The 21,341-nt window shown below is 57.9% G+C and overlaps 1 protein-coding gene across 1 annotated transcript; it reads right to left on the bottom strand.

The window, feature by feature from the left end:
- Nucleotides 1-615: 615 nt before the first annotated feature.
- Nucleotides 616-20,791, bottom strand: ARID3C (AT-rich interaction domain 3C). Its single transcript, XM_079330563.1, has 8 exons — nucleotides 20,709-20,791; nucleotides 19,831-20,145; nucleotides 8,428-8,500; nucleotides 4,587-4,770; nucleotides 4,132-4,376; nucleotides 3,533-3,802; nucleotides 3,268-3,357; nucleotides 616-2,481 (listed from the first exon to the last, which is right to left on the bottom strand). Exons 1-8 carry the CDS (start codon nucleotides 20,745-20,747, stop codon nucleotides 2,339-2,341), a joined length of 1,359 nt encoding a protein of 452 aa, XP_079186689.1. The 5' UTR covers nucleotides 20,748-20,791; the 3' UTR covers nucleotides 616-2,338.
- Nucleotides 20,792-21,341: the final 550 nt, after the last annotated feature.

Here is a 21,341-nt window from a genome sequence, read left to right as displayed (position 1 = left end):
CTCCACCTTCCCTCTGCCGCTCAATTACAGTCCCTGCAGGACATGGGGAAGCAGGCATCAATCACGGCTGGTTACTCAGGTGACAGCAGCTGTGTCCCCAGGCTCCCCAGGGAGCATGGAAACACACATCACCCTCCGAGCCTGGTAATGAGTGGGGACGCGGGCCCGCATGTGCCCTGCCGGCTCCCTGGGGCTGCGGGGCTCGATGAGCTGCGGCCAGCCCTCCACAGCACTGCAAAGGGACACAACACCCCAATTAAGGCTGCATCAATCCCGCTCCAGCTCGGCTTGCTACATTCACAAACAACCCCCCACACACACCTTGTTCATGAGCTTTCCCCCATCCCCGGTGGCCAGATCACCGGTCCTCTGCAGGGGGTCCGTGTCACCTCCACGCTGTCAACATGTTTCCAGCGTGACACCCCCACCCTTCGTGTCACCCCCGTGTTCCGAGGTCGGGTACGGGGCGGGCAGCGCTGCTGCAGCACCCTGGACAGCGACATCGCTCTCCGGGTGGGCTTGGGGGCCCGGGCTGGGGGATGGTCCTTTGGCCTGGGAATCCCGGCGGGTTGTGGCTGTCCCCGATGGACTGGGGGCTGTCCCCAGGAAGCTCAGGGTGTCCCCAGAGGTCTAAGTCTGACCTCGGGGAGGACCCTCCAACAGGAATTTCTGTCCCGTTGGGTGCCAGGGACCAGTCTGAGTGGTTGCCTCCAGCCAGAGTGCCTGTCCCCACAGGAGTCCCCTGTGCCTCTTCAAAAGCACAGGTGGCTGCAGACATCTGGAGGTCCACGTGTGAGCACGAGTGTGCTGGTCTGAGCACGCATGCCGGAGTTTGTACAAGAGCGCACAAGCGACCACCCACATATGCGTGTGCCTCCCAGCCCCACCACGGTCACCCGTGTCCTCTGCGAGCATTGCTCGGGTACCAAGCTGGTGCAGCACTACTGGCATCTGGCCAGGTGCAACCTCACAGTCCCATGGGCATGGTCTCAGCAGCTCCAGTGTCATGTTTCCTTCCCTGGCACAGGGCTCGCCTGTGGGTGAGCTGCCACTGGGGGCTCGTGCGGGCAAGCCCCACAGCCTAGCAGGCACGGCTGGAGTTGCTCTGATCCAGACCATGTCTGAAGCTCTGGTGAGTATAGTATAGGCACTTGTTTGCAACTCAAGAGCTCTCAAAAACTGAGCTGGAGGTGAGCATGAGGTGGGCTGACAAACCTTGGGCACTGCAGGTGCTACCCAGGAGTATCACAAGCAGTTGGGGTGTCCTGCACCCCCAGACTGGGCCCTGGACACCACACCCTGCACACCACCCTCAGCACGGGTTTGGTTCAGGAGTTTGTTTCTTTAATTGATACACAGAGTCGCGCGGCTGCGAGGGAGTGCGGGAACAGGCCGGCGCTGCCGAGCCCCCCACGCTGAGGTAGAGGCGAGCATCACTCCACACTCACCTGCTTTGGCACCCTGGGGCACACGCGGGGGAGGAGCGCCCGCCCAGCCCCAACGAGGTAGTTCAGAGTGCCCTCTGTCTCCCTGTCACCCATGTGGGGACCCTGCACCCAGGCAGTCTTTGGTGGTGGGGGGGGCTCTGCTGGGACAACCCTGCTCTCCCCCCACCAAGCCCCACCCCGACATTAACCCCCAACCCCAGCCCCACCCCAATAAGCTCCACCCCCACCATTCCCACCAATATCCCCATTATTTGTCCCCCCCCGGGTGATCCCCCTGAGCTGAGGACCTGGGGGGCTGAGATGCCACCACCCTGGGGATGTCTCAGGGCAGGAGCAGCAAGCCCAGGCAGCGCAGGAGGGCTGGGTAGGGGCATCTGCAGTGGGTAGGGGGTGCAGTATATATATAGGGGCTGCAGTATACAGGGGCTACGATTAATAGGGGCTGCAGAGTATGGTGCCTGCGGTGTTTGCATGGAGGATGTGTATGGAGAGGCAATGTGGGCACCAAGGGTGTGTGCAGGGGATGCAGTGTATGCACTGAGGTGCGTACAGGGGCAGTAGTGCGTGCATTGAGGTGGGTTAGGGGCTGCAGGATGTAGGGGATGCAGCATGCAGGTCCTGGGGGCCCCCAGGCATCAGGGCAGCAGGAGATGTACGGGGAAGGTCACCTGGGGGTGGTGCTTTGGGAAGGAACATTGTGTGTGTGGAGGGGGATGAAGGGACAGAAGGGCCAGCGTGGGTGTTCACAGCCTTGCATGGACACAGCTCAGTATTGCAGCAAGAGGCACCTTTGGTCCCCCATCCCACCCTGGTGGCCCAGCTGGGTCCAACAGCTCAGTCCCCCAGATTCTGGTCATCCCAGCTGCTTTCAGGGAGGGAGTACAGCTGCCTTACAGCGAGGCGCTAGTGGGAGTGTGGCTTTGAGAGGAGGCTGGGAGCAGGGGGTTTGGGGCAGACATGGGGTTTGGACGTGTCTGGGTGCTTCCTCCACCGGGTGCCAGGGTGGCTGAGGGCCGGCGGGCAAACAGGACACCTGGAGGACAAGAACAAGCAGGTTAGGGCAAGTCCAGGGCAGGAGGATGAGCTCACCTGGCCCCCAGCAACCAGGCTGGGGAGTGTGGGACCAAAACTCATGGGGGCTTCAGCCCCCTCTCATCACCTGTGGTGTCTCCCCTCCCCCAGGCATCCTTGGGGATGGCCCAGGAGGACCCATTTGGCTGGCAGCCCCACATGATGCTTAGCCCTGACCTTTCCAGCTCATTAAATATTTAAGTTCTAAAGGCAAAGCCATCGATTTTTATTGTGGGGTGTCTCAGCAGGACAGGTATGAATCTGGGGGGTATGGGATGGGCTGCTTAGCCAAGCTGGTGCACACTGGCACCCAAAAGGATCCTCTGCTCCAGCAAAGCATCCCAACATCTTTCCCTGAACTCTGCAATCAGCCAAGCCCCACACCTAGCCAGAGATCCTCTGGGCACACAAGCATTGGGGTGACCCCAAATCCAAGCCCATCCCTTGGGACCTCAGGGTGTGCAATGACCCTAAGTGCAGGGTCCCTTCTCAGCCAGAGTCTGTCCATCTGTCCATCTATTCAACCCCCACTTTAGCCCTTCATTGCTAGCACCTGCTTTGGGCCAACTTCCATCCTTGTCAACCCCCTCCTTCTCCTGCCCCCTCTCCCCAAGCCCTGCCACTTCATTACGATGGATTTTATAGTAAAGACATCAGATTGAAGGAAGGACTTGCTGGCCAGGCAGTGGCTATAAGTTATTGGATTTCCCGGCCGCAATTACACGGGCCAAGCGGCCCTTCTATTTACCTGTGTAGACAACTCCATTTATTTCTATTGACATGTTGATACTGCTAATGCTGTTGGTGGACAGGTTCAATGCGGTCTCCTGTCTGTCATCTGGGGAAAGGAAATACCAATATGAGTGTTAAGCGAAACAGAAACAAGAACCTGTCCAAGACAGATAAGCTGGGACCCAGTCCCTCTGGGCATTGTTCTTTCCAGTCGCTGCTGCTTTCCCACTTCATGTGCCACGGAAAGGAATAACCAAGGTTGAGGTGTTGCATCTCTTTACCTCGACTGGAGATCTTGACATTCATGGGGAACTGGGAGGCCATGGCCAGGAGGTTGTGCTGAAGTGCGTGTTGCACCAGCCGCTGCTGCTCCTCCGCTGTCAGGGCCACCTTCTTCTCCGGGGGCTCCCCTGTCTCCAGCTTCTCCCGCAGCTGCTCCAGCACCACTGCCTGTGAGGCAGCTGCTGCTTGGGCTGCTGTGAGATGGTGGCCGGCCAGTCCCACTGGGATAGCGATGCGCCCCGGCACTGATGCTGCCAGCATTCCATCCTCTGCAACGACCAAGAGAGCTCAGTGGGCCCCTCATCACCACCCCACCTCACCCAGTGCTGCCAACTCCACCCCACCAGCAATGGGGCAGGGCAGGCCACCACTCCCAACACCTGGCTTGGTCCTTCTCCAAAGAGAAAATACACTTTTTTTCACTCCCTGAAAGGGACTGAAAGAACAACGTTGTTCCTATTTTCCCGAAGCGAAATGGGCACAAGCAGACAGGGAACATCCCAGGGAATATCCCAGGGATGTTCCATCCCTGCTACTGGAGCAGTGTCCATCCCTGGGAAGAGATGGTCATTGCTAGGCAGATGGGATCTTTACCCACCTTTCTTAACACTGTGTACTTGGCTGAGCTGACCACAGCTGTGTGTGGAGATGCTAAGAGCTGGCAGAGGCATTTTGGGAGTGCCCAGCAGGGTTGGGGTGCTGGCTGGCGAGTAGTTGAAGAGTGCTGTGCCAAAAGTCTGCCTCCGTCCCTCCCGACGGTTGCTGTCAATGGCAGCTTGGAGCTCTCCAGGAGAGCTGAGCGCCCGCTTCTCACATTCGTAGGGATACAGGTACTTCATGTATCTGCACAGGGAGACAGCCAGGGGGAGACCCACAGTTGTGCATCTCCCAGCCAGCGCCCTGCTGAGCAAAGAGCCCTTGGGAAGGAGCAGAGCCCTCCACCCACTTTTGTGGTACCCCATGTCAGACCCCAGGCAGGGCTCTGGGATGTCTGATCCAGCAGGTGTCCCAGGACAGGTGTCCCCTGCCTGCCACACACTGCCAGGCACTCACTGTGTGCGGAGGGTGAAGGCAGCGCTGGTGATGGAGGTAGGTAGGTTGAGGCCCTTGGTGATCTCCCGCCAGATCTTCTTGTTGATGACTTCGACCAGGCCACCCTTGTCTGTCACCAGCTGGTACAGTGTGTACAGGTCCAGCACTTGCTTGGCCATGATGGGGATGCGGTTCACTGGCGTCCCTTCCAGAGGCACACAGGAGACAGAAGAGAGTGTGGGGGCTGCTCAAAGGGGCCCTTTGTACCTGGGATCATAGCCCCTGCCCTCCTCCTACTGCCACTGCAGGTTCCCACAACGTGAGGCACATCTCTCCATGCCCAGGTGAGCAGCCATGGGCACTGGGGTGCAGGCAGGACCCCAGGGTGCCTGGGAGAGTAGCACTGTGCCAAAAAGCAGGAGAGACCCCAGCATGCTGGCAGAGGGTCACTTTGATGGAGCTGTCAGTGGGGCTGGGTATGCTCTCATCTGGGAGATCCACAGTGGGATGGACACAGTACCTCCTCCAACCCTTGGTTCTCAGAGCTATCTGTACAGCACCAATCTATGAAATCTCTCAGAGCATCTTAGTATGACTCACTCTGTAATGTTCTTTCAGAGTCTCATAAAGAGATACTTCACCTACACTTCAAAAAGGGACCCAGCCTATAACCTTTCTAAAGAGGGATGACCCCCATAACCCTTTTGGGAGGACTCACCCTACCATTTCTCTATGCAGAGGTTTACTCTTCCAGCTCCAGACTTTTACAAAGAGTTTCCAAAAAACCTCTTGACCCTACAGATGGCCCCAGAAGTTTCCTCTGCTAAAAGGACTTTAGTGCTCTGCTTCAAGAAATCTGACCCCAAATCTTCTTCAACTACTCTCAGCAGAGACCCTGACCCCTGGTGCGACAGCATCACCCTCCTCTATGAGACTATGGGGCAAGGGGACATGGGTTCACCAGGGCTCTGTGAGCCCAGTATAAATCAGCATGGTCGCCACAGCCACCAAGCCTGACTAAAAACCCCTCCCCACTTTCTCAACACCCTCCAATAACCCCACAGCCTTGCTGTGCTCCATGCTTCCTTGGAATGACGGTCTGGGCATCCACAGGAAGCTGGGCAGTGGAGGGACAAGCATCCCATCCCATCCTACCCCGTCCCATCCTGTGCCATTCCATCCCGTATTTATTCCTCCTGCGAGGTGGCGGGGCACAGGCAGTATTGGAAAGCCATCCATTTGGCTGAGGGAGGCTGTCACCACTGCGCTTCGCCCCTCAAACGAAGCCGTCATTCACCGCCATCCTCCAGCATCCCTAATTTATGGCCCTGATATTGGCTTGGCTTCTTCACATAAGCCTGAAAAATGAGCTCTTTTTATTCTTTTACTGAGTTCATTTAACTTTTTTTTTTTTTTTTTTTTTTTTTTTGTGTGTGTCTGTGTTGTTCACCAGGTCGGGAAGGGGGAGCAGAGTTTATCCTCCTGGGAGAAAGGCAGAGATATTGACTTGACATCTGCTGTCGGTTGCTCACCAGCCCTGCTCAGGGCTGCTGGCACAAGACCCATCACCTCGGGGGGCCCAGTTTGAGGCCTCTCCCTCACCCCCAATGCCAACAAATTTGCAGGGTCTCAGCCCTCAGTCAATGGCCCATGGATTTCTTTTCTCTTCTCCCCTCTCCAGCCTTGCTGGCTTATGAAAGTGCCTCGCCATTAATCTCAGGGCTGTGCAGGGTGTGTGGCTGATGCCTGTCCCACTGACAAAGGCACCTGTCTGTATCCCCACAGAGTAATGGCCCCAGCCCCAGCCTGGGCCAAGGGCACAAAAGCCCAAGGAGGTGATGCAGCTATTGTGGTGCTGCAATTAGCACCTTGATTGATTAATAGCCCCGTGTTATCAGCAGGGCACTGAGCTTGGTGCTGAAATGGGGGGGGGGGGTGGAATGCAGACCCCAGTAAGAAAATGCAGAAATAGCCCCCTTCTGTCCCTGATTACTACCATGGAGGTGCCACAGAAATTGGGGCATGAGCTGCCCCACTGCCTGTACCCTGTATCTGATGGTGGTGGTGGTGGTACTGCCTTCATGAGCCACCAGGGCCAGCTGTGCCCTTGTGCCATAGGCTGGCCTCAGAGGGTCCCACAATGCATTTTTTAGCCCTACAAATTTTCCACTCTGCTGAAAAATGTCAGTGCTGATACTGTCCTGAGAGACAGCAGGGGGGATGCAATCCCTTTCAGCAGGGCTCACCCTGTGGACATTAATCCCTCCTGGAGACCTTGGGGACACAGCCTGGGTGTCACAGTCCCCTGCTCATGCACCTCTGGGTGCCCCTGCTTCATCTGCAGTGATTCTTGGCTATTGCTTCTTACCCAGCTCTTGATGACCCCTGGAATGCTGTCCTTGTACCTCAGCCCTTCTGTCCCCTTTCTCTTTGGTACCCCAGCCCAAATCCCAGTCCCCTCCAACATGTTCAGGCACACCCACCCCTGCAAATGTGCACCTGTGCACCAACACACCCTGCCTGCCCTCCCCAGAGGGATGGCACCCACTCAGAGGAGAGGCAGAACAGAAAGGATGGAGGCCACAGGAGTGGGATATCCAGACACAGAGGGATGTGCGGAAGCACTGTCAGGGAAGCATTAGGCTCCCTCCCTCCTCCCCACACCAGCAGGCACTTACTTAATTAGCCCCGGCCCCAATAGCGAGGGAGTTAATTAGCTCTGGAGAGAGAGATAATGAAGCTGCAGAGCAGCCCATGAATCTTGTAGCTGATGGATGCTGGGGGGCTGAGGCAGTGTTGATGCTCCCACTCACTCCCCACAGCTCTGCACCAGGGCCAGGGGGCACTGATGGGGCAGTACCCAGCCCATCCACAGCCTACAGCTGGCCCCAGGGTGAGCCCTACGGCTCAGTGCCAGCCACCCACCACACACCTCTGACTGCAAAAAGTTTGTGGTGTCCCAGCCCAACCCAAAAGTCAATCTCTGCAGCCCCAAAGCCAGGTGGGGACCCTCACCACCCTTCCAATGGGCAGGGTGTGCAGGTGACTGCCCTTCTCTGCCCTCCCTCACCCCATCCGCAGCCAGCCCCAAAGCTCCTGCACCCCCCTCAGCCTTTCCCCGTTAATTAGCTCGGCATTAACCTCTGCCTGGGGTTTACTGGCTATCGAGCGGCTTGTTCATTAATCCACACACCAGCAAAAGGCTCTAATTAATACGGCCCGCCACACGCCCGCGCTCGGCAACTTTTAATTGTCGCAGGCCCGGCCGGGGAGGGCGAAGGTTAAAGCATTTATCGAGTCCCCGCGAGCCGCTCGGCTCCCCGTGCCGATAGCAAAGATTTCCGATGAGGATGGCTTGGTTAGAGAGCCCTTAACCCCTGGGTTCCCGGCGCTGCCGGGACTGCTGGCCCCACTACCATAGATTGCAGGCATTCCTGAGAGGTGCTGACGGTGTGCATCCTCAGCAGGCTGCTAACAGGGAGCCCTAATGGGCACTGCCAAGGGCATTCCCACCAGGAATCCCTAAAACGGCCTGAAAACTGCTAATGGGCATCATTAATGGGTGTTGCTATTAACGGGTGCTGCTAATGCTTGTCACCAAGGTGCATGTTAATGGCCACCCCCACCCAGGGGTTTCTAGTGGGCATCCCTGCTGGCCATCGCTAATGGGCACGGGATATCGGCAGGCATCGACAGCTGCCCCAGCCTGGGGCGAGGGGGAGGCCAGGGCAGCACCGCAGGACACGCCTCAGGGATCTGCAGAGACGTGGTGCAGCTCAGAGCCTGAGAACAACACACCGTGAGCCCCCCAGCAGCCGAGGCAGGGGAGGCAATGGCACCCACCCCAGCCACCCACCTTTACCTCTCTTCTGCATGAAGCCAAAGAGGTCATCCAGGAACTCCTTGCGTTTTGGGTCCTCATCCAGTTCATAGAGCTGGAGGCAGGAGAGAAAAGGTGGTCAGTGCTTCCAGCACATGTAGGTGAGAATAGAGAGAGGAGCATTGCCTGGGGTGAAACACTGCCCGTGCCACAAGCTGGCATCACCCCTGGCCCCACCTGCCTGCTCAGCCAGCAACAAGAAGCTCCCTGTGCACAACGAACACAATCCCCCGACACACCCTCTGCCTGGGTGTGGGCTCTCCCCGTGCCTGGGGTCTGGCATGGGCTCCCCACAGACCACAGACTACTTTGAATCTTTGCTGCAGAGACGCTGAGTCTGTGCCTCAGTTTGTCCTGCCCCTCACCCTCTTAGATGCGAGAATCACAGCCCAGAGGCATCAGCAAACCCAAACCCCAGACAGGACCCCGAGATTGCAATGCTCAGCTCTACTCTGGCACTGCTGAGTGCTGGTGGTCCCCACGTCCCAGCATGGCATCAGCATCCTCCTCAGCCCTCATCCCTCACAGGGACACAGGCACACCCTAACAGTGGGGGCTGATTCCACCCTGGGGAAGGAAAAGTTGGTTGGACCGTGGCACTGGGTGCCACCGAGGGAGCTGCAAGTGCCCGGCTGCCACGTGCACAGGACTGCACGGACGCATGTGGCTGTGAGGACACTTCAGTGTGCTGGGTGGTCTGGACACACGGACACAGCCCGAGCTGAGAGGCAGCACTGGGGAGGTGAGTGCAGCCCCTACACCAGGGACACGAAGTGCCGGCTCCGTGCGAAAGTCCGGGCTCCCCTGATTCCAGCACAGCGCCTGAGTGACCATGACAAATTGGAGCCTGCCAGATCGATGGCCCAGCAGTAAAAGTCAGAGCACATGAAGGAAAAATTAGCACCAATCGAAGACACTATAGACACCAATTCCTCCCAGCAAGCCCGGCAAGAATTTAAAGCCATTGAAAAGAAACAAAACTCAGCAGTCCAGAATGGATTTCCAAAACATATACAAAGAAATGCAAGCTGGAAAACAAAGTCAGGCACAAAATAGAGTCGTTTAAAACACAATTGTGCTGGGAAAGGCCGTTAAAAACCAATAGAAAGGGAGCACACCCCCACTCCACAGAGAACATCATTCACCAGACAGATAAAGGGAGCTGTGCTTAAGGCTGCAGGGACACGGGGATGTGGGGATGGGGTGGATGCCATGGGGACACATGAATGCAGAGATACGGGAATGTAGGGCTGTGGGATTGCAGGGACTCAGGGAAGGTGGAGATGGAGTGATGCAGGGATGCAGTAGGGACACATGAACACAGGGACATGGGAATGTAGGGATGTGGGGTGAAGGGACTTCAGGGACATGGAGATGTGGGGATGTAGGGATGGCAGAGTGTGGGGACCTACAGGGATGTGAGGATGCTTCTACAGACACCACAGTTCCCACTACTGAACAGACACACCTAACACAGTCCCCTAACACAGTCTAACTCAGATGCCAGCTGTCCATCTCCTGGCAGGGAGAGAACAGTGCTAACTGCCTGTTCCCAACTTCGTCTAGACATACAGCTGCTAGACTCACAGCATACCCACAGGTGCTGACAGACTGGCTCCATGGAGCTCCTTCTTTCCTGCTTCCCAGCTCTCTGGATCATTCACCTATCCCCTCCTTGCCACTGGGTGCTCTTGGAGTGCCCTGCCCCTGGGTGCCAGTATTGCGCCCCTCTCCACCGCAGTGTTCCCTGCCTCACTCTGTGCCCCCTCCCCAATGCCCGCTCTTTTCCAGGAGGTCCTTGAGCCATTGATTACAGTAACTAGGTCAGGCTCCGAGCAGAGCTTCAGGAAGCTGCTTTGATTTCTGCCCCAGGAAGGCTGTGTCAGCCAGGCTTTGCCTGCATTTCCCTGCCAGTCCCTGCCTCTGGAAGTGACACCAGAGTTCTTTGACAACCCCTGACATCTGGATTGTCAAGGCAGAGGCAAACCCCCAAAACCGGCAACTACCACTCATCCTGCTGCAAGGTGAAGCCATAGCCTTCCCAAGGGGTTACCCACGGATGGACTTCAGCACCCACACACCTTTGCCCTGGGTGCCACTCATATTTCTCCTCCCATCCATGCAGGCAGGATCCCACCCAGAGCGGGCTGCTACTGACTGCAGCCCCCAAAACAGGTGTGACCTCCAAGGGCCAGGTTCTATTTTTCCACTGTTTATTAACCTCTAACCTTTTATCTGTGGGACACTGAGATGCGAAAACACATTACATCAAACAAGGAGCAAAGGTCAGCTTTTAAGTGGAGATGAGAGCAGAGCTGAGTAACTGGGGACAAGCTGGCACAGCCCTTGGGTACGCCTGGGGTGCACAGTGTGTTCCATGAGATTTGGGGATGCTCAGGCTGGAGAAGAGGTCTCCTGGGTGACACACAGTCGCTGTGCAGGGACACATGCCTCACCTGGGTGTACATAGCCCTGCATCGGCTGCCACTAGATCATGTGGGGGTGCACAAGCCCAGGTGAGCATATACAACCCTACACAGGCACGCACAACTGCGGCTGGGCTTGCACAACCCCACAGGCGTGCACAGCCTTGTTTGCATCCACTCAACCCCACACTGAGTGTGCACAGCCTTCGTGAGCATTGCACAGCTCCACACAAGCACAGGCACAACCGTGCACAGGGACACAGATGCCCCCCAGTGCCATACACAAGGTGGAATGGACATCCTGCACAGTCTTGTGTTGGTGTGCACAGCCCCACAGGGGCCCATAGAACATCACAGGAGTGTGCACAAGCCTGTGATGCACATGCATACACAATCCACATGGGCACAAATCCCTACACAGCCACGCCTGGAAGTGCACAGCCTCCCACAGGCATGTACAGCAGTCTGGTGTGTGCCCAGACTTCCACGGGCACACACAAGACTGTAGGAGCATTCACAACAGCATACACACATACACATCATGGGCACACACTCTAAAAGTGCATGCACAACTCCAGATGGAACATGCACATTGCTGTCTGTGCACCCACAACCCAAGACTGGAACACACACCACCAGACAGGCATTCACAACCCCATATATACATGCACAATTCTGGACAGGCACTCAACAGCCCTAGAGGGGCACGTACAACCCCAGAACAGAACACACAACTCTAGACAGGAATGCACAGCCCTAGACAGGCACACACAAATCCCAGGTGGGCATGCACAGCCCCAAACAGGCAGAGACACATATATGTGTGCACAACCCCAAACAGACATGCACAACCCCACATATGCACATACAAACCCTGTATGTGCATCCCAGATGGCACACAGACCCCAAAGAGGAACACAGAACTCCAGAAGGGAATGTACAGTCCCACACATGCACTCACAACCCCAGACAGGCACTCCACATGGATAGGCACCCCTGACCCCGCGGGGCATGTGTGTCCCCAGAGCATCCCCCTGCCATGTGCCTTGGAGCAGTGGTCTGAGCCTTGCCCAGGGGCAGTTGTGCAACACAACCCGCAGCTCCTGCTTGCGGTGACCTATGAGCAAGGACCCTTTTAATCGTGTTTGTATTGATATAATTAGTAACTCATTTAACGCCATCGATGTAACTATATTCCTCTATAAACGGAAGTATTAAACTGTCAAGCCCCGGGATCGATATCCCGCCGGAGCACAGCACAGCCCTGCTCTGCTGACCTCAGGGACCCACGCTTGGCCACCCCACTGGCCTCGGAACCCCAGCAGCACCCCACCTCCACCTGGCACTGCTGACCGGGGTGCTTGTACAGGACTAGTTCAGTTTACCCTCATCCCACACCTCATGCCGGGTGCAGTTCCAGGACCTGCTCCCTCCTGTCATCCCATTGCCATGGTGACATCTATATTCCTTACGGGATGGGGATAACGGTGCTTGTCAGGCAGGTTAAAGGTCAGCGGGTCGAACATGGTTTATTAACAGGACGTGAACAGACCCTGTGCTTCTTCCTCCTCCTCCTCTTCCCCACGATTAAGTAACATTGTTAGCACCGCTCATTTATCCAGGAGATGACTTTCCTAGAGCCAGAGGGGCTTCTAGAGACAAAGCTTGGGTCCTTGAGACCCCTTAGCCCAGCTGACACCCTAGACAGCTAGGAGGTCAGAGAAAGGATGTGACAAGATGCAAAGCCACCTGCCAGGCACTTCAGCTTGCCCCTTCCTGGTGAGTCCTCACTCAGTCTGTCCCCTCTGGGCCCTGCTGCCACGGGAAGCAATCTCAGTGGGACCCCCACAGTCCCTGCTCAGCTGCCACCTCCTGCTGGCAGCAAGGGCTCACATCGGCAGCCAGGATTTAATCCACTTAATATGAGCTGTATCGATCCTGGATCCTGCTCAGCTCCCCCCCACCATGCAAACCCCCCAACCCTGAGCTGCTTAATATCCACCACATTGATTAGTCACACTGCTAATTTTTCCATCTGGCCACTGTTCACGCAGCGCTCCCAGGTAATGCTCACCTCCCTGCACCCCCCAGCCACGCACCACGGGTGGCTGACTGCTGATGCACTGTTTTGGAGTCACTGCACCTCTCTGGAGCTCGACTATCGCCTCTGAGATCCTTCCCAAGGAAGATGGTTAGTGCACAGCCAAGCACCCACAGGCTGGTGTGTTCCCCCCTGTGCCCTGCTGGCATGCCTCAGTTTACACTGCAGGTAACGACAGGATCTGGCCATTCCCAGATGAGGCACAGCCCTGAGCATGCTGGAGTTCAGGGATCCCAACAGTATCCACAGTTAGAGTCTTCCCTGCCATGGGGTGCGCACAAAGTACTAAGGTTTGCAGGTCCCTCCCTGCCCATCCCCACTGCCAGAGCTGGGGGGCAGTTCACTTCCCGCCAGGCACAAACCACCCCCTGACCTTGCAAGCCACCACTCGCCTCTTCCACCAGTTGTTAATAAGTTAATGGTTATGGGACGGCTTTGCCGTTCGGCCGGCTGCACTGGAAGGCAGCGCTGGCTCTTGGGGGGACACTGCTCCCCTGACCCCACAGCCCTGAGGGGTGCGGGGTGCTCACTCTTCCCAACACCACCAACCTCAGCAGCCACCCCACTGCTGTGGCTGGACATCTCTGTTTGGGGCCCTCTCCCAGCGCTGTGGTTCCCCCTCAAAGCCTTTCATCATGCTTAATATTTAACGGCGCTTTATAGAGCAGGCAGGTTTAATCAGCGCTGATAATGCGGCGGATCCGGCAGGTCATTAAAACCCCCCTTCCCACCGCAGCCGCTCCCGCGAGGGCTGCCTGCTGCAAACATTAACCCGGCCCCGCACAAGGTCTGCTGGAAGCGCTGGCCTTGGGACAGCCCCCCACCCACAGCCTGGCCCTGGCGTCATGTGTGGGGCTCACAGGGTCCCCAGCCTCCTGCTTCACTCTGCAGGAGGGGAAACTGAGGCAGGGGCTGTTGGCATGGCTCCCCCCCAGGCTGGGGCAGAGGAAACACGCTGCCCGTGGCTGTGTGGTGCCACCATGGGCACCCTTCATGGCCCCTTGTCCTGTCTGGGGGCTGTGACACAGGACAGGCAGCCCTGGCTCCTGGCAAACACACGTCCCCCACGATCAGCCCCTTGTTTCTCGTTCATGGCTGAGCAGGCAGGGAGTCAATGAGCGGATTTGTTTGGGTTAACCTCCCTGACCCATCGGCACTCGCTATGCCACTGCCTCCCCCTCCATCCTTGCTTTCCTCTCCATGTTGCCTCCCCCTCCATCCTCGTCCCCACCCGCCCCTGATCCCTCCATGCGTGACTGAAGACGAGGGAGACCCTTCCCCTTCGACCCCTTCCTTGGTGACTGAGCTATGGGACCCTGCCCATGACCAGCACCACCCCAGGTGTCCCCAAGGGACATGCACATGCTCCCCCATGATACTTGCATGGGTGAGCACACAGCGCATGCTCAAGAACACACTGGGGACTGTGCATGCACACACCTGCTGTGGGGCTGTGTGAATATGGGGTGCACACCTGGGGGGCTGTGTGCATGCCTAGGATGTTCATGGGCTGCTCAATCCCCCTCCTCACAATGCACCTCCGGCCCCACCCCCTTCCTCCAAGTTCTTTGAAGAGACAATGTAGAAGGAAAGGTTGGTGGCACCCTCCAACCACACCCTGTGAAAGCAGCCCAGTCCCCACCTCAGCCTCTGGAAGAGCTGTGTGCCTGAGCAGAAAGAGCACCTGGGCCTGGTTCCCACTCATACCCTCCCACAGACATGGGACATAAGTTCTGGATCCGTGATAGAGAACACAGCCTCACCAACAGAGGCATCTCCAGTGGGTGCCTGTGTCCCAGGCTTCCACAGCCCCCACGCACAGTCTGCTCACCCTCTGCACGCTCATGCACACTGCAGCTTGCTCTGCAGATGCACACACGTGTGCATGCTCCCCTTGTGCAGCCTCACCCTGGACAAACAGCCCCACCAAGCACTCTCACACAGCCCCTGGATGTGATCCCCCTCTGCACAGACCCTGTCCACGCTAACGCATACACACACACACACACACACACACACACACACAATCCTTGTGCACATCCATCCACTGTTAACACAATCAGTAGATTATCGGAGGTACGAGTTGATGAGGGGGTGCATCCTCCCCAAAAACTAAACTGGCGTCTGATTTTGGGGAGGCAGCTGGGGAGGGAGCTGGAAGCAGCCTCAGTATGAGCTCCTGAAAGTGCTCCTGTCCCCTGCACAGTGAGGGTATTCTCACATCCTCAACTAGTTTTAATACCTCCTCTTTGGAGCCCCAATTCCAAATCCTTTCGACCCCTGGCTGGAAGATAGCATTGTGGCAGCTTCTGAGGCTCTGAGCATCCCCCAGGATCCAGAGGGACCAGGAAGTGCCCTGGGGACAGCAGTGTGAGTGGGGGGGTTGGCACCACCAGCACTGCTCAGCACTGCAGCTGGGCAAGAGGCAGCCTTAGAGGGGTTTAACCCTCAAATCCTGCCTCAAGCACCATGGGTCCCTGCAATTCCAACACAGTGATGGGCATGCACATGCCTAAACACACTGGGACACCACAGGTGTACATGCCTGGACATGCACACTGGTGTGTTCAGATTTATGTGGACACACACACACACACACACACACACGGTGCCATACACACACACACAAACATATGCACACTTACATGTTCATATGGATCCATAAACACATTCCAGCACTTCCACAGCCTCACACACACTCTGCATGCTCATGTGGATTCATACAGACACACAGGATGTCCCAAGGATCATCACACACAGGGGCACTCACGTGGGTCCACATACACACACATATCTCCATGATTACATGTGCATTCACGCAGATGCACACACTCAGATTTGTCTGTGGGCACACACCCCCCAGAACACCTGTGCTGCCTTCCAGCCACACCCCAGCAGCCCCCTGGTCCTGCCCTGTGCCCTCCACTGCTGCTGGGGTGCCAGGGCTGCTGCAGCTCCAGGCATTAGCACCCTGACCCTTGCTGCTGATGCCACCTCCCCGCTGCAGGTGGTCCCAGACTCGGGGCACACATCTGCTCACAGGTTTGCTGGAGAAAAGCCTCCAGGCAGGCATGGACAGGGGCAAGCACATTGTGCCCATTCTTCCCTCCCTGCCTCTGCAGTATAACCAGAGACCCTCTAACTTAGCCCTGGGAGCCCTTGGTCCTGCACTTAGGTTGAAGATGCACTGACAGTAAGAAGGGGCCTGTGGCATGGAGACCATTACCCTCTCCTCAGAGTCCCCCTCTTCAGCCACCTCCATTCTCTGAACATTCCTGCCTCTATTTCTTCCATCCCCAGGGACACCACCACAGGAGAAAGCAATAGGGACAGAGATAGGACCCTTTCACTCAGTTTTGGGATGACCCTCTGTGGCACAAGAAATCTTCGTCTATCTCCAGGCTCTGAGATGCGAATGGATGCATTCACAGCTGGCAAGACCTCCCTAAATGCACATTAGGGACAGGTGGGTGGGTGAAAAAGGAAACTGCTGGCATCAGGGACAGGCAGGGCAGGAGGAACAGCCACTCCAGGTTAGGCTGAGAATAATGGCAAACAGCTGCTGGCAAAACCAGCTATCCCCAAATTAACCACAGACCTACCCTGGAGTTCCTAAAGGTCTGGCTGGGGCTCACCCGCTGCAGCTGCTCCTGGGCAGGGAGGAAGGAGCTTCAGAGCATCCTGATCCCCCCAGTCACAGATGGGTGTGAACACACTGGAGGGGCCCTGGCAGGAAGGGCATCCTCCTGCCAGCAAATACTCTGTTAACAGAGAGCTGGATGCAAAGCCCAGATGTTTGAGTCCCTCCCACCCCAAGGGATAGAGAAGAAAGACCCGGGTTCTTGTGCTGTTCTTCAATCCCTTGGAGGAAACCAGCCCACCCAACCCTGTCTATATGCATGGCTTGCCCAGGGGAAAGTTGAATTCATGGACCTGAGCTTGGCACCAGAAATGCCAGGCTCTTACCCGTGCCCTCCAATTCAAACGTAATGCAGCATCACAGACTTAAAACCTGGAGACATCCCATACCTTAGGGAAGCTGGGATTCATGTCTAATACATAATCAGACCTCACTTGGTGCCCCCCACATCAGGGCTGGGCCTGCCTCACAGCACTGGGTGTGGAGACCTCCCAGACCTTTGCCCAGGTCTCAACCCATGTGTCCTTATCAATGTACATAAACCGGCGCCGGGGGCTGATGCAAGAGGCAGGGGTGAGGGGGTCTCCCAGCCTTGTAAGGTTACAGCAGCCCTCCCAGGCAGAGCAAAGGTCTCACCAGCCCCTCCCCAAACCAGCACCTCAGGAAGCACATAAAACTACAGCATACATGTGGGGTATTTCCCCAGAAAGTTCCTCCATGCAAAGCAGCATTTGCCCATTAACCCTGTGGGTTTCGCCACAACCACCTCGTCCTCTGCTCCCACTTCCAGCACCACTGTACTGTGTGGAAAACTTTCCCCAGCTCGTCCTGCACCAATCCCCTACCCCACCCCATCCAGGCATCCTGTCCACTGCAGAGAGTGAGAAATGTCTCTCTGCCAACTTTCTGCCAAACAGCCTGGATTTGGTGGTGTCTGTTCACTTAGCCGTGCCCCCAGTCCAGGAGGATGAGAGCAGGGATGAGCCCTGAACCCCACCCCAGGTGATGGCATGATGGCTTGGGCAGTTTCAAGCAGGGAGTGCTGGTGGGAAATACTGCTCTGGCCACTACAGGGTCTCTCTCCAGCTCCAGGACCCTCATAACCACACTGCCACTGCCCCAGCAGCTTTCCAGCAGACACATGCTGACCCCCCTCACCTCCCCCAGCATCACAGCCCAGCTCCTGGGAAACCTCCAAAAGCTGAAACACAGCCACTCTCCCCACTTAGTCCCTGCAGAGAGTGGAGAACCTGTTCCCCAGGCTGGGTGAGCCACAGCCCTGCAGCCTGGGGACAACTCGGCAGGGACACGTCCCTCCCAAGCAGGGGAACGTCCCCTCCTGCATGATATCAGGGGAGGGACAGGAGTGACAGCCAACCTGCAGACCCCAAAGCAAACTGGCACTGCAGCCTGTTCCAAACTGCAGAAGGACATCCCGTTGTTGGCTGGGCTGACTGGGACATGCCATAAGGGGGTAAACACAGGTGTAGGTCTCTCGATGAGGGGTCCATTCCTTTTCCATCAGGGCTGGAAAAACCCAAAGAGAGCTAACAAGGAGCAAGCCAACTCTCACCCTACGAAGCTGTGGCAGGATTTATCCTGCACCCCAACCTCTCCTGTCATCTCTCACAACATTCCTGTCCTGCACAGGCAGCACGGGCAGCCCCAGACAGGGGCAGGACGGGAGGCTGAAGGACGAGAAATGCCGGGGATGCTTTCCTAGCCTCCCCGGGAGGGAGGAGCTGCTTCCCACCTCCCGGCTGACCCCAGGAACCGGACAGTCAGCCTTTTTCTGTGCAGCGGGGTGTAATGTAACACTTCCCGGACGAGCTGTTTGGCCTGTGCGGCTCACCCACCCCAGCCCTCCCCGGGCTGCTTCAGGGCAGTGTCAGGCATTGGCAGCATCCCTGGGCACGGCTGGGAAGCATGTGCTGCCTATGCCCTGTCTGCACATGTACCTGTGCCTTGTAGGCAGGGGGTGAGCCCCGGCCCCACCAAATTGCATCGGGCAATTGGAAACGGAAAAGGCAGCAGTAGACAAAAGTTGGGTCCCCACTGCTGTTCCCTTCATCTCCTGCCAGAGCTGGATGAGACCGAAATGCCCTCGTCCTCCTGTCCCTGAGCAGTGCCGTCCTAAAAAGCCACACAACAGCTGCATGGGGACATCTCTGTTCTATCCCCTAACCACATCTTCCCTGTCAGCCACTGTGCCTCTCTCTGCCCACAGTGAAGCTGAGTGCACGGGGATCACAAACCTGCCCTGGTGCGGTGCGCTCCGTTCCCACACCCTTGCATGGAGAGGCAACCCCTGTGTGCACACCAGAGCTTGCACAACACAGCTCAGGTGAGATCCACACGCATTAAATACAGGGAGACTTTTCTTCCATCCTCACACGAGATCCTGAAGCCCTTTCCCTGTGCCGGATCCCAGCTGCAAAAGCGTCTCCCCTACGCCCACCAGGAATGATGAGACAGGCTGCATGTGCTACTCCCTCCAGTACAAAGAAATGAGCTGTGTTGATGACCCATAAGGTGCCCTAGTCCTTGCAGAGATACAAAGCAACTCAGCTCCATGGCTCACCAGCATCTTGGGGTAACCACACACCCGAGCCCTTGCCCCTTTTCATCTCTGCAAAACCTTCGTGGACAGGGGTCTGCCTGTTCTACCCATTATGGAAAGCACCAGGAATGGAGCTGGCTCAGATCAGGGTGGGCACAGGGAGATCCTGGACACTGGACATCCTATTATGATGCAGGGCCTGTGGACAGGCACAGGGGACACCAAGGAGGTGGGGTCATGAAGCAGGGTTGAAATGGGGTTCGGTAGAAGGAAGATGAGGAGCACACAGGATGACGATGATGCCTATAGGGTGTGACAGGGCCTAGGGGCAGGGGCAGCGAGGAACATTCAGGGAGGATGAGGTTTGGGGGCAGTAGATGAGTACTGGTGGGGTTTCATTTTAGGGTGGCATCACAATAATGTCTGAGGTTAATGAGGGTATAGAGAATGTCTGCTTGGGGTGGGTCTGGGCTGGGGCGTGGTGTTGCCCATTTAGCATGGGACGCAGACAGGGTTTGGGAGCAGTGGGGGCATAAGAGGTGTCGATTCAGGCAAAGCTGAATGGGGAACCCGTTTGAACCCGAGTTTGGGGACCATGGGGGGACACCGGGGATGCCTGCCCGGAGCAGCCGGTGGCGCGGCAGCGATGCCTCCTTACCTGCTTGAACTGCTCCTCGTAGGTCCATTCGTGGTGCGGCGGCGGCGGCGGGTCGCGGGGCTCCCCTTCTTCCTCCTCTTCCTCCTCCTCCTCCTCATCGTCCTCCTCCTCCCCCGCAGCGGCGGGCGGCGGGCGCGGGCGGCGGCGGGGAGCGGCGGGCGGCCCGGGGCCGGGGCCGGGCTCCCCCGGGGGCCGTCGGGGAGCGCCGTCGGGGCCGCGGGCCAGGCGGGCCGCCTGCTGCCGCTGCAGGCTCTCCATCACCGCCGCCAAGCGCAGCCCCCCCGCCGCCCCCGGCCCCCGCGGCGGGGCGGCCGGCTGCGGGCACAGGGCACGGCCTCAGCCGGAGCCGGAGCCGGAGCCGGAGGAGGAGGAGGGAGGGGAGGAAGCATCCCCCACCCCGCCCGCTCTCCCCGCCGCTCCCGGGGGCCTTGCCCAAAAGTTGCCCGCGGAGCCGTGGCCGCGCCGCCTCCCCTGCCGGGAGTACCCGGCACCCTGCCCCGCGGGGAACCGGGCCCGCCGGTGCCACATCCCGGTCCTCCGGGGGACGGGTCCCACCCGGGGAGCCTCCTTTCTCCGTCCCGCTGGGGACCCGTGTCTTGCTGGGACCTCCGCCCCAGTTCCACTGGGAACAGCGTCCTACCGAGGATCCCTTCCCTCCCCGGTCCAACGGAGATATCCGCCCCGACGGGGAACCCTCTCCTAGCGAGCCCTTCTCCGCCGGGGTCCCCGTCCCGATCCCGCCGGAGGGTCCCACCGGGCGCCCCGTCCTCTCGGGACCCGCCTCCCGCTCTCACCGGGGATCCCGATCGCGCTCTCCGTCCAACGCGGGTGTCCCTACCCCGCTCCCGCCATGCCCCTCCGGCCGCTCCGTCCCTCACCAGGGCGGGTTTGGCCGCCAGGCTGGGGTTTTCCACCATGCCGCCGGCTCCGAGCGCCGCCCGGGGCTCGCCCCGCCGTCCCGGGGGGCACGGCCGGCCGGCTGCTCCGCCCGGTCCCGGCCCCGGCCCGCCGCTCACATGGCGCCGCGCCCGCCGATATTTCTTTTATTCCGCAGCAGATGAGGGTGGGTGGGATTTTTTTCCCTCTTTTCTTTCTTTCTCTCTTTCTTCCTTTTTTTTTTTTTTTTTTTTTTTTTTTTTTTTTTTTTTTTTTTTTTCTTTGCAACAAGTGGCAGTCAGACAGCAACACCCCTCCCCGCTCCCATTTGCTAGCGCACGTCCAGGGAGTCACCCGAGGAGGGCTGGGCTTACGGCAGCCCCGGGGGATCGCCCGAGACCGGCCCGCAGCGGGCGGGGGCGATCGCCAGTCGGTGTCTGTGTGTGGGTGCTGGACGGCGGGAGGGCATGGGGGTGTGTGCAGGGTGTGCGCACACAGATGTGTCGGGAGAAAGGAGTGTGAAGGAGGGAGGGGTGTGTGAGGGATCTGTGCACACTTGTGTAAGAGGGTGCTGCACCCTCGCACGCCGTTCAGAGGGTTTCACTGTGTGTGTAGGTACCTGTGTGTGCTGGGGG

This window comes from Erithacus rubecula (assembly GCF_903797595.1).
Source record: "Erithacus rubecula genome assembly, chromosome: Z".
NCBI classification, from domain to species: domain Eukaryota; kingdom Metazoa; phylum Chordata; class Aves; order Passeriformes; family Muscicapidae; genus Erithacus; species Erithacus rubecula.
Note: the sequence above shows the minus strand (reverse complement) of the source record. Positions and strands in the feature narration are given on the sequence as shown.